The sequence below is a fragment of the Theropithecus gelada genome, chromosome 7a (assembly GCF_003255815.1).
Source record: "Theropithecus gelada isolate Dixy chromosome 7a, Tgel_1.0, whole genome shotgun sequence".
In the NCBI taxonomy this organism is placed as follows: Eukaryota; Metazoa; Chordata; class Mammalia; order Primates; family Cercopithecidae; genus Theropithecus; species Theropithecus gelada.
In genome coordinates, this window is record NC_037674.1 from 2,073,934 (window position 1) to 2,091,491 (window position 17,558).

At 39.7% G+C, this 17,558-nt stretch overlaps 1 protein-coding gene across 7 annotated transcripts in view; it reads left to right on the top strand.

Annotated features, from left to right (window-relative positions):
• GABRB3 (gamma-aminobutyric acid type A receptor beta3 subunit) overlaps positions 1 to 17,558 on the top strand; it is a 242,150-nt gene that overhangs the window by 167,530 nt on the left and 57,062 nt on the right. For all 7 annotated transcript variants that reach the window (XM_025390621.1, XM_025390622.1, XM_025390620.1 and 4 more), the window contains one exon: positions 746 to 966. In XM_025390621.1, the coding sequence (XP_025246406.1) occupies positions 746 to 966 (221 nt within the window). The remainder of the gene's footprint in view (positions 1 to 745; positions 967 to 17,558) is intronic.

Sequence of the window (17,558 nt, forward strand, 5' to 3'; positions counted from 1 at the left end):
AGCAGAACCATCACGTAGACATTTGGTAATGTTGTGGGCAAGCCTGTGGACAACACCATGGCCCCGTCTGTCTTCCACCTCCCACATCCTGCTTTGACCTCAGGGTCCCATGTTCCCCAGGTGAATAGCTCATCATCTCCAGGTGATTCTATGGTCCGCATAATGTAGAAATGGCCACGGCAAGCTGGAGGAAAACAGAAGTACGATAGGTAGGGCATGGAGACCTCCCACAGGCCCTGGCGTCTCCGGAGGATGTTTATGGCGGGTTTGTATTTATAACCCTCGTGGAGGGCAGCACCAGAGGAAAGTGGCTCAAATTGCAGAGAGAGAGTTTGTAGACAGAGCTCATCTGTCGTGGGTGGTTAAAGCACCTGTCTGCCTGCTGGGAGAGGGAACATCCATGGGAACAATCTAGTTCCCCGCCAGCAATCTGATTTTACAGTGACTTTTTCCCCTTTATTTCTATGCTGTTATCTGTTAAATGCCAGTTTGTCTAGTCTGCTTCTTACCTAAGTAAAACAGAGGACGTCTATACGTGACACACACAGATTTGTGTCCCTATTAAAGCTGGTATTTGCATTCACAAGAAAGCAGCCATTGCTTCCCATCCTGCATAAAAATGACATCCATTTCTCCTGGTTATTGGCTGTAGAGCCTAGATTGCAACCTGAATTTGGCTGATCGTGGAGGAAATACGCCTGTGGATGAGTGCAAACTAACTTTCTTTCTTTTCTTTTCCCCCCAGGATTATACCTTAACCATGTATTTTCAACAATATTGGAGAGATAAAAGGCTCGCCTATTCTGGGATCCCTCTCAACCTCACGCTTGACAATCGAGTGGCTGACCAGCTATGGGTGCCCGACACATATTTCTTAAATGACAAAAAGTCATTTGTGCATGGAGTGACAGTGAAAAACCGCATGATCCGCCTTCACCCTGATGGGACAGTGCTGTATGGGCTCAGGTCTGTGCGCCTCTTCAGGGCCAATTTTGCTGTTGCATGGTGCATGGGTGTGGAATATCTCACTTGAGATGATTATCGTAAGTGAGGCGATGACCTCAGATTAATTAGGAAGCATCTATGAAGCACTTTAAGCTTTGCAGAAAACAAAAAAATCTCATAACCATAAAATTTGGGGCATTACTGTTACTATAAATAGTCATCAAGCAGTTGAAAAACAGCCACCTTTGGATCAATTGTATATAATTGGATTGCCACGTCTAAGAACACAGATTCCCTCAGGATGGATTTTCCGTATCATAGCCACAGAGCCCTGTAATTAATATCGCCCTGACACTGCAGTGGCTTCAGCGAAGTTTTTTTCAAAGCTGTCTGCACAGTTGGAAAAAAACGTCTGTTGCGCAGATTGTAGGGTTTACTCTCCACGGAGCTTTACTGAGGTAGTGCCACGAATATTTATGGGAATGACTAAGCGAGAGGTTTCCTGATGAGAAACAGCTCTCTCCAGCGCTCATAATCACTCAAATCAGGCAACCAGGCTGCCTTCCTGAGTCCCAGTGAGGAGGCCCTGGGCTTCCCTGGTTGCTTGGAAACCGCCAAGCCTTTCCATGGGGCTCCATCCCAGCTGGTGGTCAACTATTTTGAATATCACCTTGCTAAATGGTGCCCTTAAAAACCTTCTGTCTCCTGCATAGATTTTGCCTGATTTTGGGTTTGCTTTGTTGTAGAACAGTGTTTTGTGTGTATGTGTGTCTGCTTCTCGAACTCTTGGCCTAAAAGTGCCCTTGAGACCCTCTAGCCGTGGCTCTCGGTGTTGAGTGGGACACATGTGGGTAGCTTGGAGAAAAGATGTATCTGAAAGTGTTGTGAGCCCAGAGCCTTTGAGCTAAGACCCTAACAGCTATAAGCGAAATCATAACCGTATATATTTAAATCCACATCCCTGTGACTGTCATGCCTCAAGACGGGTAGAGTGAAGGATTTAACATTGCCTCAAATAGAACGTGTGAGTGATTTTCTCAGAACCACGGTTTAGAGAGTAGAATTTGGGGTTTTGGCAAAATCAGATGTTTTTAATGGTAAGCGGCACATGTCACCCAAGCCATGGTCTTCCTTTAAAGAGAGTCTAGCCTGGAGTTTCTTTGGGAGGTCTTCAGCGTTTTATGTTTTTGCCTGAAAATGAGACCTATGGTTGTAAGGCTCTGAAGGTTCGGGTTCTGATAAGTGCATCAGCTGCACAAACCGACTCTTCAGACGTCTTGGAAATGTAGAATGAGGAGCCATTTACCTGCCCCCATCCCCAAAAAAACTGAAGTGAAAGAAGCTCTGTGTGTGTAAATGCGTGTGAGTCTGTGTGTGTGGGTGTGGGTTGAGTTTTGTGTGTGTGTGGTATGTGACGTGTGTGGTGTGTACTTGTGTGTGTGTGGTGTGTGTTGGGTTTGTTGTGTGTGTGGTATGTGTTGTGTTGGCGTGCATTGTGCATGTGTGTGTGGTGTGTGTTTTGTGTGGTAATGTGTGTATTGTATGTGTGTGCACGTGTGTGTGTGATGGGAAAGAGCAAAAAGAAGCAAATATCAATAAAAATTAATGTAGGAATTTTTGACTTTTTAAACAAAACGTGCTATTTGGGTTTTCTCCACTTTATTTTTGCATTCTTTTTTTTTTTTTTTTTTTTTTTACCAGAAGTAGAGTATGTTCAGTCTGTGTATGTCTTTGTTAAAAGCAAAGAGCTTTAACTCTGTTAAAATAGAATTATGTAATACACATAAAAACTCTGTCATAAATTCCCCAACTCTTGGAAAATGTTGGATTTTAGGTAAGAATAAGATAAACCAAGAAAAAAAAAATTGCTTGGTCTGTAAGTTTATATGTAAATGTTAAATAATAATGTAATAATAAGCCATGGGGACCTTTAGTAGTAAACTTTGTACAATAACCTAAAAAAGCCTTAGTCAAATTTATATCCATTATGCCTCTCAAACGTCTCTTAAATCAAGAAATGGATTTTTAAGTAAGTAGCTGGGTTTTTTTCAAGTGTGGTATAGGTATACTCCTTAGCTCTTTATTTACAGCATCGTATTTTTGAAACAGTTCTTCGGAGTTACATAGACCTGGATAAGCTATCATAAAGAAAATCTCCAAAGTATAGACTGACTGCAACATTCTTCATGTGTTTAGCAGCTAAACTTATGTCATCTGCTCATTAGAAATTGGCTATTCTAGAAATTTCTGCCTTGATATTTAAAAAACACGTAGCTCTAGAGATTGATTTGAACTTCTGGACAAAAGAGCAAATTAAAAAGTCTCAACACTGATCATTAAACTCATATACACGTATTCTTTGCTATCCTATGTAAACTTCAGTACCATTTATATATTTTACATGTGACTTTTGATAAAAATCAAGGTGTGAGCGCTCACTTGGATCAGCCACCCTCCATCCTCTCTTTGGCCCCAAGGCCCACCTTCCCTCCCGGTCTTTTTACTGTTGCACTGGTTGGATGGTGACATGGCGGGCCAGGAGCGGGCCAGGAGTGGGCCAGTGTGTGTAACCCAACAATGCCTTGCATCCTTTCGGTCAATAGGTACTATGGCCTTGGCCTGGAGGAGGTCTGGCACAGCTGAGAACACTGAAGTTAAATTCCCCATGGTGGAAGGTTTGCAGAGAGCTGGGATTGTTCCTGCTCTCCTGCTTGTAACGTACGGCTGGGGAAGGTCCTGCCCACAGAGATTGCTTTCCTACTCATGATGTGCGTGAAATACTGGTTGGACTGGCTGTATCACTGAGACCTTCAGCTTGAATTTCTCTCACCCCTGGACACTGGGATTGGCTCTCGCCTTGTCTGTCCAGCAGTGGCCTACACTGGTAGGTCAGTCACCACTTAGCTCCTCTAGGCTTCTTTCGTTACTCATGCCCAGCCGTTATGGGAACAGCATTAGTGGGCTTTTGCTTTATCTAGGCTAGATGAAGACCTTTGGCTGTAGATGAGCTGTCCATGACGTAGGTTTGCACGTCAACTCAGCCTTATTCTGGGAAATCATTAATCCTTAACTCTGATGACTCTGCAAAAGTAGTCACTGACCACTCATGCAGATGCTTGAGAGTGATCACATTCTTGTAGTGATAAAAGGTTGTTTTAAATCATGAGCCATTTTCCCCATGACTCTTGTAGCCCCTTGAACTTGAAACATGGGCTAACACGAGCTTGCTTTTCTTAGCAGCTTGAGCTCAGCTGAATACGACGGTGAACTGAGATCCCTGCACCAGCTGAAGTCAGCATGTGATGGGAGAGAACGCTCTGGACAGGGCATGCCATCCTAAAATAAAACGTAAATCCCTGACAGTTTCCTTTGGACAGTCAAACCTTTTAAGGAACTAGGAAGATCTTGGCTGACTAAGAAACTAATGGGCCTTTGTCCTGTCCCAGTCACAGCTTTTCTGTTTTCTTTGATGCTGCACTGAAGTTTTCTTCTGTCTGTAAGAAGGCAGAATTATCATCCCTTTTCCTAACTTTCTTTTTCAGTCTCTTGGGCCTTGGATGTCATCGACCTTTTCACCTTGCATCATTAAGCATACTTTGTAATGTGGTCTTTTCTTCATGCCATACATGTTGTATCTTCCTGTCATTTCTCTGATGCTATGAGTTGGCAAGGGGGGTTCACAAAATAGTATTCAGTTTGCTCCAAAAAGCACCTAGGAATCTGAGGCTGAGTCATCAAAACAACATAATCCATATTTTGCCTGAGAAGTGTATTGCAAAATCTGTTGGACCATACATGATAAAGTTCTCACTTGTGGCTAAAAATTGCTTTAAGTTGGCAAAATTGCCATTTCTATACTTAAAGATTGAAAGCAATATTAAGATGAAGCCAGAACTTGTATCAGATGATTCAAACGAACTCATCAAATTCGTTTGACTAGCATCTTATTCTGTAACTATTTTATACAGTGGTTCTGTTAAAATACTTTTCTCCTCAGAAAAGATATCAACGCACAGAGTTATTAGGGCTCGCATGATTTTTATGCAGCCATCCCTAACTCCCAAACCCTTGTTTTGTCACCATCTCCCAAATTATCCAACTAAAAAGCATATTGATAAATTTCTTACCAGATGGGATTATGCCAGTTTACACTCCCACCAGCAATAAAGTATATATTAGCTTTAGGACTGTGATACCTGCTTTGGAATTTATTATTACTGAGGCCACTGTAAGTAATCTATCCATTTTCTTCGTCTCTCAAGGCCGGTGAAGATCGGCTGACTTGCTTTAAGTTCTGGCTCATACATTTCTCTGCTCCCCACCCCCAGCATGTTTTATTCTTCTCCTCCTTATAAGGACTCTCTCACCTTCTCCGCAGACTCCCCCCTCACTTGGATTTGATGAGATTACTTCACACTTTAATTGGAAAACTTCATCTTTGAGTTACAGAGAGCCCACCTGAGCTATCTGTTGCTCACTCTTTGCCTCCCCTGTCAAAATGGAGAGCAGCTCGGCGTCCTGACCATTTCCAAAATGAGCTTCGCCTTGGCACCCTGTCACTGCTGGAGGACTTGGCTCCTGCAGTCCTGACCTCTCCCTTTCTGCTCCTCTCCTCCTCCCTCATCATGCTTCCAGTATGCACACTTCCCTTCTGCTCTTAGAAACATCAGGCAGGCCCCCATCCTCGGGCCTTTGCACATGCCCTTGCGGGACACGGACTCCTCTGTGTCTAGATGCTTGTGTGTTCAGCATCATGATAATGTAGTTAGGTAACTAAGGATTGCTCAGCTGTCACACTCATAGGGAGAGCCCTTCGCTGATCATTCATTCACTTTCTATTACATTACATTTTGGGTTGTTATCATAGCACTTACCCAGAGCTGACATTATCCTGTCAGTTTATTGCATTTCTTATTTATTGACTCAGTGTTCCCATCCATGATGACGGGGAAGCCACCATGAGAATATAAACTCTTGGAGAAAAGAATGGTTTCTGTCTTGTTCATTATTCTATCCCCAAATTCTAGAGTAGTGCTTCATGGGAAAAAAAAAAAAAAAGTATGGCCTGAGCGTTAACTTTGAATTCCATTTAGCCTTTCCATAGTACTTATATTTTCATATTTTCCATTTAGGTGTTCAATCCCTTGGAATTTATCTTGGTGTAGGATGTGATGTAGCTATCCTCTCCCTCCCTCCCTCCCTTCTTTCCTTCTTTCCTTCCTTCCTTTCTTTCTTTCTTTCCTCTTCTTTGTTCTTTCTTTCTTTTTGAGACGGAGTCTCGCTCTGTCACCCAGGCTGGAGTGCAGTGGCATGATCTCGGCTCACCACAACCTCCATCTCCCAGGTTCAAGCAATTCTCCTGCCTCAGCCTCCCAAGTAGCTGGGATTACAGGTGTGCACTACCATGTCTGACTAATTTTTGTATTTTTAGTAGAAATGGGGTTTCACTACATTGACCAGGCTGCTCTCGAACTCCTGACCTCGTGATCCACCCGCCTTGGCCTCCCAAAGTGCTGGGATGACAGGCGTGAGCCACCGCGCCCGGCCTGTTTGTTTCTTTTGACACAGGGTCTTGCTCTGTTGCTCAGGCTGGAGTAGAGTGGCACAATCATGGTGCATTGATACTGCAACTCCCAGGCTCTGATGATCCTCCTGCCTCAGCCTCCTGCGTAGCTGTGACCAAAGGCGCAGGCCACCACACCCAGCTATTTTTTTTTTTTTTTGTAAAGATGGGGTTTTATTATGTTGCCCAGGCTGGTCTCAAACTTCTAGCTTCAAGCAATCCTCCAGGAGGCCTTGGCCTCCGAAAATGCTGGGATTATAGGCATGAGTCACCATACGCTGTCCGATTTTTTGTTCTTAAATGCTTAGCTCTTTGTCCCAATACTTACCAGTTTATTCTTCCACATTAACTTTAGAATCATTTATTTTATCAAATTCCTAAACGTATATCTTGTGTTGTTTGTTGGAATTATGCTCATTTAGCACTACTTCGGCAAGAGCAAAAGCTACACTATATTCAATGTTTCCTGCATGAGCATGGCACGTTTGCATTCATGTCTTTGTTTATGGCTTTCAGTAAAGTTTTGTCATTTACTCCATTGACTTCTAAACTTTCCATTTTTAACTTCACATTTCTTGCTAAACTTACTCCACTTTTTCAAAGTGTGATGCTGTTAGAAGTAGAATTATTGCTCCATTCTTTTTCTAGCTGGCTTTCCCTGGTATGTGGGAAGGCTCTTGGTCAATTTGTACATAACTATCTTTAAGTATGCATCTATCAAATAATATAGCTAGCCAGTCTAATGTTTCATTATTTTCAACAGTTTAGTTAATCCTGACTATTTTAGTCTTACAGTCATATTGCTTATAAGGATGATTTTTTACCTTCATTTCCAATTTTTTTATTCTTATTTCTGTTTTTTTGTATTTTCACCTTCCAGAACAATGATAACCAGTGCTAACAGTGTTAATATCAGCACATTTTTCATTGTAATGGGTGCTTCTTGTGGCCCACCATGAAGGATGAGCTGCACTTTTAGTTTAATGTAACTATTCCTTATTCTTTTACTTCCATTATTTTTTGTTCCTGATATATACATTAATATCTGTAAGTCCACCAACACCACTATGCATTTTGTGCAATTTAGAAATTCACTTCAGGCATGTGACCAGTAAGCATGTTAGTGCTAATACTATCTATGCAGAGAAGCAAGTACAGTATGAAATAAAGCAATGAAAACATTTATGTGAAATGTATATTCATGCTAAATCTGACTTTAGGCTTAACTCTATTAAAAAGGAATTGTCAAACTGCCAATGTAGTTCATTACAATACTTCTTATTTTACTTTCATCACCGCTAAGAGCTTTAACTATGACCAATGTTAATTAAACCAGCTTCTCCAATTTTCTATCTAGTTTTAAAACAATTATTATCTAAATTTTTTCAACTTGCTAGTTCCTCTGCATGTGCATGAAGATAGACATAGAGAGAAACCAAAAAAAAGTATGTATGCCTTACACAGACATGCTTGGACTTTCTGTGTTTTCATAAATTTTCCGTTTTTTAAATAACCAGTCATTTTACTTTAGGACAAAAATTTAGCATAGACCGTAATTTGAATCAACTTTTAGATCAAATCTGAATTAGCAAAACATTCTTTTATTCAATAAGTACATCTTCTTTGGCATATTTTATATACAAAACTTTTCACTGTAATTCTTATTGTTAATAATACTCAATTTTGTGAAAACCTACGAAGCAAGAAATCCTGAACTGCCTATCAAATGTTAGCATTTTCCATATGAGAACCATTCTGTAATTTATAGAAATGTTTCCTCACAATTTTCATTTGACTAGAAATGACCCAGACATCCAATGAACATCAAAAGAATTTTAAGGTTTTAAATTACACAAAAAGTTCACCTACCAGGATTTATTCTATTTACATCTACTCAAGCCTTTCATTTTTTAAAGAGTTTATCTAGATTCATTCTGAGAACTGAGATTATACAAAGCTACTTATCATTTGCAGTTACTTCCTTGTCCACCATTTTTTAAAATGTGAATATCAGGTGTTCACCTGTGTAAGGACCTTAAGGTTAAATACATGGGTATTTTGGCCAGTAACTCAGAAGATACAGCTGTTTTCATTAAACCAACAACCCTAAATTAGGCATTTCTCAAACAATGTCACATAAACAAAGATCATTTTGTTTTGGCTGAGTTATAATTTTATAACCTTCTGTGCGAAATCCTGACACCTCAAAATATCTAGCAGAGACAAATATAAAACCCAGACAAAAATGTATGCCGACAATTCTGAAGACATTTCTATTTTCATCTTTTACTTTGAAACTCTAGCAATGAGATAGCAATACAAACCCACCAGTTTACGAACAGGTTTACATGCTTAAAATTTGTTCTGATAGGTAATCCAATGAAGGCTGTGAACCACAGTTTTAGGTAAAGCAGTTTCCAGTTTTTATTTATTTATTTATTTATTTATTTATTTATTTATTTATATATTTATTTTTGAGATAGAGTCTCACTCTGTCGCCCAGGCTGGAGTGCAGTGGCGTGATCTCGGCTCGCTGCAAGCTCCACCTCCTGGGTTCACGCCATTCTCCTGCCTCAGCCTCTCAAGTAACTGGGACTACAGGTGCCCGCCACCTCGCCCAGCTAATTTTTTGTATTTTTAGTAGAGACGGGGTTTCACCGTGTTCGCCAGGATGGTCTCGATCTCCTGACCTCGTGATCTGTCCACCTCAGCCTCCCAAAGTGGTGGAATTACAGGTGTCAGCCACCGCGCCCGGCCTCCGGTTTTATTTTTAAAGGCCAAACTTCCCCAGGCTCCAGAGATCACTGGGGCCAGACGGCACTACAGAAGATCATCACATAACTCCATCCCACTTTCCCACTGAACAGCAAAGTGAGGTCCACAGGGAGCCCAAGCTTCTCCAGATTCTAAAGAATACTGGGGTCAAACAGTATTATAAAGAGTATCAGCTTATCAAATTCTGATTTCCCATTACTATGTCGATACATACACAATCAGTCACCAAAAACACAGTCCAACTGCTGCAACAACCAACACATTTATGATCACAGAACCAAAATCTGTTACTGAAATACCAGGGGTTTGGTCTAGGTCTGGCTACAAGCCACACAGAAAGCCAATCACTGAGGTGAGTGTTGCCAAGGAAGAAGGCTTTCTCCAGATGCTTCAGCTGAGGACACGGGAGGTCAGTCTCAAATCCATCTCTTCGACCAACAAAAATTAGGGGTTTATATACAGTTTTTGCTATTACCTTTAACGGAAAAAACCACGATTACTTTTGCACCAACCTAATGTATTATCCGGGAAAAAAAAAATCTATATATGGGAAAACAGGAATTAGGGAGGGATAAGGAAGAGGAGTTGGTCAACAGGAAGCAGATCAGGCAATCATGATGGGTGAGGGTCTGGCATCTCATTGTCCAGATGTGGTGAGCCAGTAGGTGTCAGTTCCTTGATACTGTCTGTGGGGCCTGATAGTTGGTTTCTAGAGAAAATAACTCAGGTAAGACAAATGTAAGTTTCTCAAGTTTGAAGACGGGAAGGGTTAATTTCTATGGTTACTCAAAAGAAACTGTAAACAACAGTTCTATGGGACAATTGGGTCAGCTTCAGAATAATTAAATCAAGTGAGCTAACGTATTTATCTAGCTAGCTAGTATTTGAACTAAACTTTTTTTTTTAATGGTAAGCACATTTCAAATGTATTCTCTCAGCAACTTTGAAATGTATAAAACTCTATTATTAACTGTATTCACCATGCTCTTCAATGGAACTTAAAAAGAACATATTCTTCCTGCCTAACAGATATTTTAAAAATAATATGGGAAGTCCTTTATTTTATTATGTGACACCATATAGCAGCTGCCTAACCACACAATGTAGATATGAATAGGGAAAATGGCTCAGAAATAGCAGTACTAGTGACTCAAGTAATTAGCTTTATATGATAAAAGGAATGAGTTTTGACTGATTTACGGAAGTTTCAAATGCATTTTATATTGAGTAGATTTGTTTCATGGTTTCTTAAAAGAATTATTGTATTGAACCAAAAATAAACTAGATATAGTTTGTTCACAGAGTGAATCTACCTTCGAAGACATGCTTACAAATTACCATTTGATAATCATTGCCCCATTCCCCCCATCCTCCGCTCGCTATAACCACTGTTCTCTGCTAATGTGAGTTCGACTGTAGAATCCACAAATAACTGAGAATATGTGGTATTTCTTTCTGTGACTGGCGTAATTCACTTAGTATAATCTCCAATTCCATCAATGTTGTCCCAACTGACAAAATTTTTTTCTTTATTAAGAATGAATAGTATTCCACTGTGTGTGTGTGTGTGTGTGTGTGTGTGTGTGTCTATCATTTAAAAAATCAATTTTTCTGTTGATGGACACTTAGGTTGATTCCATAATTTGGCTACTGTTAATACTGCTTCAGTGAACTTGGAGGTGCTGACATCCCTTCAGTAAATTTATTTCAAATCTTTTGGGTAAATACCCAGAAGTGGGATTGCTGTAGCATATGGTAATTCTATTTTAAGTTTTTTGAGTTTTCCATAATGTTTTCCATAATGACTGCACTAATTTGCATTCCCACCAACAGTGTACAAAGGTTCCCTTTTTTCCACATCCTTGCCAACACTTATCTTTCATCTTTTTGATACTAGTCATTCTGACAGGTGTTAGATGTTATCTCATTGTAGTTTCCATTTGTGTTTCCCTAATGATTAGTGATGTTGAACTTCTTTTCATGTCTCGTTGGCTGTTTGCATTTCTCCTTTTGAGAAATGTTTCTTTAGGTCCCTTCTTCATTTTTTAAATTGATATTTTTTTGTTTTCTTGCGGTTGAGTTGTTTGACTTCCTTAAATATTTTGGATATTAACCCCTTAATGGATGGATTGTTTGCACATATGTCTTCCAATCTGTTGGTTGTCTCTGTATAGTATTAATTGTTTTTGGTGCAGAAGCTTTTTAGCTTGATGTAGTCTCATTTGTCTATTTTTGCATTTGTTGCATCAAATCAAATTTTAAAAATCATTACCCAGCCTAATGTCATGTGGTTTTCCCCCTATGTTTTCTTTTAGTAGTTTAACAGTTCCTAGTTACATTTAAGTTTCAATCAATTTTGAGCTGATTTCTGTATATGGTGTGAGTTAAGGGTCCAATTTCATTCTTCTGAATGTGGATATTTAGTTTTCTTAACATCATTTGTGGAAGAGATTATCCTTTTCCCATTACATATTCTTAGCACTGTTGTCAGAAATCAATTGAAAGTACATGAATGGGTTTATTCTGGGCTCTCTAGTCTATTTCATTGGCTGATTTGTCTTTTTTTTTTTTTTTGCCAGTCCCATGCTGTTTTAATTGCTATAGCTTTGTAGTATAATTTGAAATAAGGTAGTGTGATACCTCCAACTTGGCTCCTTTTGCTATGATTACTTGGTTTTGGTTTTTTTTTTTTTTTTTTTTTTTTTGGTTCCATATGAATTTTATAATTTTTGTTTCTATTTCTATGGAAAACTACATCAGAATTTTGATAGGGATTACAATGAATCTATAGATCATTTTGAGTAATGTGGACATTTTAACAATAGTAATCCTTCTAATACAGATATATTTCATTTGTATCTTTAAAAAATTTTTTTTCATGAATGTTATAGTTTGCAGTGTATAGGTCTTTCATTTCCTTGGTTAAATTTATTCCTAAGTATTTTATTTTACTTTATTTGAAACTATTGTAAATGGGATTGTTCCCTTATTTTTTTCAGATAGTTTAGTGTTAATTTATAGAAACACTACTATTAATGCTTTTTGTAAGTTGTTTTTATATCCCATGACTTACCTAGTTTTTTTATTTGTTTGTTTTTTGTTTTTTTGTTTGGGGAGTGTTTTTTTAGACAGGGTCTCCCTTTGTCAGCCAGGCTGTAACGTAGTAACGTAGTTCACTGTGACCTCAAACTCCTGGGCACACGGGATCTGCCCACCTCAGGCTCCATAGTGGCTGTCACTAAAGGTGTGTGCCACCATACCTGGCTAACTTAAAAAGACTTTTTGTAGAGATGGGTCTTGTTATGTTGCTGAGATTACTGTAGAATTTCTGGCCTTTAACAATCCTTTTGCCACATAGATTTTACTTTTAAATTAGTTATATCAGTTCTTTGGTGGAGTCTGTATATATACATAGATAAAAGAAAAACTTAAGCCGAATTAAATATAAGAGAGTTTAATTGAGCAATGAACAATTCGCGAATCGGGCAGCCCCTAGAATCACAGTAGATTCACAGAGACTCCAGGGGTGCCCCGTGGTCGGAACAAATTTATAGACCAAAAAGGTAAAGTGAGGTACGGGAATCAGAAGTGAGGTACAGAAACAGCGAGATTGGTTACAGCTGGGCGTTTGCCTTATTTGAATGCAGTTTGAACATTCAGCAGTCTTTGGTTGATAGGTAAGATGTTACTACCATCATCATGTTAGTTATTTTCTGGTTATTTTGTGGATACTTTGTTTCTTCCTCTTTTGTTGTCCTCCTTTGTGGCGGCTTTCTGTAGTAATATGCCTTGAATCCTTTCTATTTTTTTTTTCTTTGAGGCGGAGTTTCGCTTTGTTACCCAGGCTGGAGTATAATGGTGCGATCTCAGCTCACTGTAACCTCCGCCTCCCGGGTTCAAGCAATTCTCCTACCTCAGACTCCCGAGTAGCTAGGATTACAGGCACCCAGCTAATTTTTGTATTTTTAGTGGGGACGGGTTTTCGCCATGTTGGTCAGGCTGGTTTCAAACTCTTGACTTCAGGTGATCTGCCCGCCTCGGCCTCCCAAAGTGCTGAGATTACAGGTGTGAGTCACTGCGCCTGGCAGAATCCTTTCTATTTTTATTCTGAGTTTCTTCTAAAGCTTTTTGCTTTGTGCTTACCATGAGCCTTATGTAGAACATCTTATAGCATCTCATTTCAAGCTGATAATAGCTAATTTTGATTACATACAACAACTGTATACTTTTACCACCCACACACACATTTTATGTTTTAATGTCGGAAGTTACCACATTTTGTGATGTGTTTTCCCTGACAATTTATGGTAGCTATAGTTGTTGTTAATAGTTTTCTTATTTAACCCTCATACTAGAGATAACATTATCTTACACATCATCATTACTAACCTAAGTATTCTGAATTTGATACTGTTTTACTTATATGGTTGAGTTTTATTCCTTCATATGTTGCATATTATTAATTTTTGGCTTGTTGTTTCAGTTTAAAGAATTTGCTGTAGCAATTTCTGTAAGGCAGATCTAGAGAATAGTGATGTCTTACATTGGTTTGTCCGGGAAAGTTTTTATTTCTTTGTCATTTCTAAATGACAGCTTAACTGGATAAATATTCTTGGTTGACAGTTTTCTTCCTTTATCATTTGGAATATATCACACCACTCTTTCGTGGAATGCAAGGTTTCTGTGGATAAGTCTGCTGATGGTTGTATTGGCACCTCTTAGATGTGATGTTTCTTATCTCCGGATGCTTTTCTTCTTTTTCTTTGTGTTTGATCATTGGTAGTTTGATTATTATATGTCTTAGTGGACTTTTGTTTGGAGTTGAATTTGATTGATGACTTCTCTGTTTCCTTTAACTGGGTATCGATATCTATTACTAGATTAAGAAAGTTTTCAGCCACTATTTTTTAAAATATGCTTTCTGGCTTTTTTTTTTTCTCTTCTACTTCTGCAAAACCTATTATGTGACTGTTTAGTCTCTTGATGGTGTTCTATGATACTCAGAAGCTTTCTTCATTCTTTTTAAATCTTTTGTTGTTCTTGTTTATCTGACTGGATAATTTCAAATATTTTATCTTCCAGTTCACTGATCCTTTCTTCTGCTTGGTAGAGTCTGCTGTTGAAATTTTCTATTAAATTTTTTAGTTCAATCATTGTAGTCTTTATCTTGCAGATTTATATCTGGTTCTTTTCTATTCATTCTACTTCTTTGTCAATGTTTTGCTCTGAGTATTGTTTTTCATATTGTAGTAAATTTTATCTCTATATATTGTTTTAGCTCACTGAACTTCTTTCTGAATATTATTCTTAATACTTTACTAGTCATTTTATAATCTCCATTTCTTGGGGGTTCATTGTTGGAGCTTTATTAGTTCTTTTAGAGGTGTCATGATTTCCTGATTCTTTTTAATCCTTGTGTCCTTGCATTGTTGTCTGCACATTTGAGAAGATAGCTCTTCTTCTGGCCTTTACAGATGTTTTTCTTTTTGTTGTTGTTTTGTTTGTTTTTCTGTTTGACAGTGATAGACCTTCACTATCTCATCCTCTCTACCTTCTAGCCTGTCATTCTGAAAGGCCAGCTCATGACAACCTTGCACAGGCAGAACTTTTCAATTCTGTGGTTGATGCGTCACTGCCTTTGCTTTGATGTTGAATGAAGCTGCTGACTGTGCTCTACTCTCTGGTGAGGCTACTGGCTGGACTCTGCTATCAGGCAGAGCTGCTGGCCAGGTACTATGATGGTTCCTGGTCAGGCTGGTTATGGACTCTATTCCCTGGCTGGGCACTTTTGCTATTTGGGATCTGTAGTTGAGCAGGGCTGCAGGCCAGGCCCTGAGGTTAGGTGGGGTCACTGTTCAGGATGGGTGGAGCCCATTCTGATGTGGAATCACCTTTTTGTTGAATTCAGTAGCTGTTTGACCTCCCAGCTCAAGCAGGTTTAGCCCCTTTCCATCTCTGGAATGTGCAAAGATAGAAGTTTCCTTACCGGGTGGGGTCATTGAGTGGACTTTTGGCTAAATGGAACACTGCTTGACTTTCTGGTCTAAGCTAGTCCAGCCCCTTCACTTTTCTAAAGTGCATAGAAGTGGGAGTCTCCCTTCCTGGGCAAGGTCATTGTGCAGGCTCTTTGGTGAGTGGAATCATCTTGACTTCCTGGGTCAAGCTGGTCTAGCTTCCACACTTCTCCAAAATGTGCAGAGGTGAGGGTCTCCCTGCCTGGGCAGGGTCACTGGGTAGGCCCTGAGGCTGAGCATGTTCACTAGCCATCTGGAAACTCGAGCTAGGTGAAACTTCCCACTCTGTTTCTGAAGGCAACCGAATCAGCTTCGTGGGTGGTTTATGAGGTTGGTTTGTACCTTCAATTTTGGTGCCACAGCTGAGAGAAACAGAAGTACCACCCAGGTTTGTTTGCTGGTGACTCTGACTTCTGCCTCTTTTCTTTGTTTCTATCTAACCCTGGGCAATTTAGCTGTGTTGTTTCCCCCTAATGTTCTAAGTGAGGTGAAACCGGGGTGGGCTTCCTGGGAAGCCTTTCCAAATGCTTGGAAAATTGGATGACTACTTCCAGTTTTCTTTCCCCCATGTAGAATATGTGTGCCCATAGAAATCCTTTTCTTCTGGCATCCTGCTGACTTGGGGAAGGGGAGTGCAGTCAAAGACAGACCATTCTTTTTACTCTTCTAATTTGGATTTCAATCAGTTCTGCAGACCAAATGGATGTCTCGGGCTTGTTTCAATATTGAAATTTTCAAAAGGATGTTCTGGTCTGTAGACAGTGGCTATTTGATCTTTCTTTGTGGGGTGGAGGGGTGAAGGTGGAGTCTAACTTCCTATTCCACCAGCTCGGTGACATCACTTCCCCGACCCAATCCATTCAATTTCTGGGATAAGTCCTATTTTATGATGATGGGTAATCCTCTTAAAATTTTTTTAATTTTGCCTTGCTCTTGGTTGATTTACCTTTTTTTTTTTTCCTTAAAAATTCTTATTTGAGTTTATTGCTTAAAAAAAAAAAAAAAAAACTGTGATCTAGTCATAATGCAGTTATACCCTACTATTAAACTTTGTTCAGGGAAGTATAAAATTTCTCTACCTTTGTGAAATTTGAGCACATATCATGGTTTTCTGCCAATGTTTTAGTAAAAGTTGTTTTCTATCTTTATGTTACATGGGTATTCTCAGTTCGGTGTTTAATACTAAATTCAGATTTAGCATTAACATTTTCCCTTTACACAGCCCATTTGTACTTCAGACTGGAAGCCTGCAGTGGCAAAGAGCAGGGACTTGGGGCTTCTCAACCTCTCTGCCTTCTACTTTCTCTTTTCCCTGCCCCTACCCAGTATGATAAATTACATATGACTTCCCTAATTTTAGAGATTTAATTTTGGGGGTGGAGGAAAAAATGGATAAGAAGTTTTACATTAACTGTTGGTGGCTTCATACTCTGACCTGGAAGATATTGAAAATTAACTCTTCTCAGACCTTTCCAGCAAATTCCTTGACTGAAATTGGGTATTGGTGGTGAAGATGGTAGATTAGTTTTCTGTTCCATGGAATTTCCTGGGACTTTTGTTAGCTCTAGGACTGTATCCTTCATGGTCATCTTCCATTGCTGTACTCATCTAGGCAGCCCTGTTGTAGAGGATCCATGAGAAATCCAGGACCTCCATTTCATCCATGTAGCCCGTGTGTGTGCAACAGGAGATATGCCTGCGTTTTCATCATCTAAAAGGCCAATTCCTATTCAGTCTCCTGTATCTTGTCACCTTAACAGCACTTTTCTCAGGTATAAAGTAGGCACCATTACTCCTTGTATGCCACTTGGAAGATGCCAGCCTTTCTTCAAGATGTGTGTAAACTCTCCCAAGAAATCTATTTCCAAGTTCCCTCTTTCTCACCTAGCATCATGGCTTGGCTGAAGTTTCCAAGAAACACGAGCCAATTTATTGAAGTTTCCTAGATAAACTATCCGGTGTAGAGGTGGTCGTAGGAAGCCCTGCAATGGTTTGAATGTCCCCTCCAATACTCCTTGAACTCCAAAACTCACTGAATCCCCAGTGTGGTAGCATGGAGAGGTGGGGCCTTTCAGAGGCGATTGGGTCATGATGGCTCTGTCCTCATGAATGGATTAATCCATTTATAGATTAATGGGTAATGGGCATTCATGGGAGAGGAACCGGTGGCTTTATAAGAAGAGGAAGGGAGATCTGAACTAGCATGTGAGCCTGCTCAGCCCCCTGGCCGTGTTACACACTACACTGCCCCCCCCCCCCCC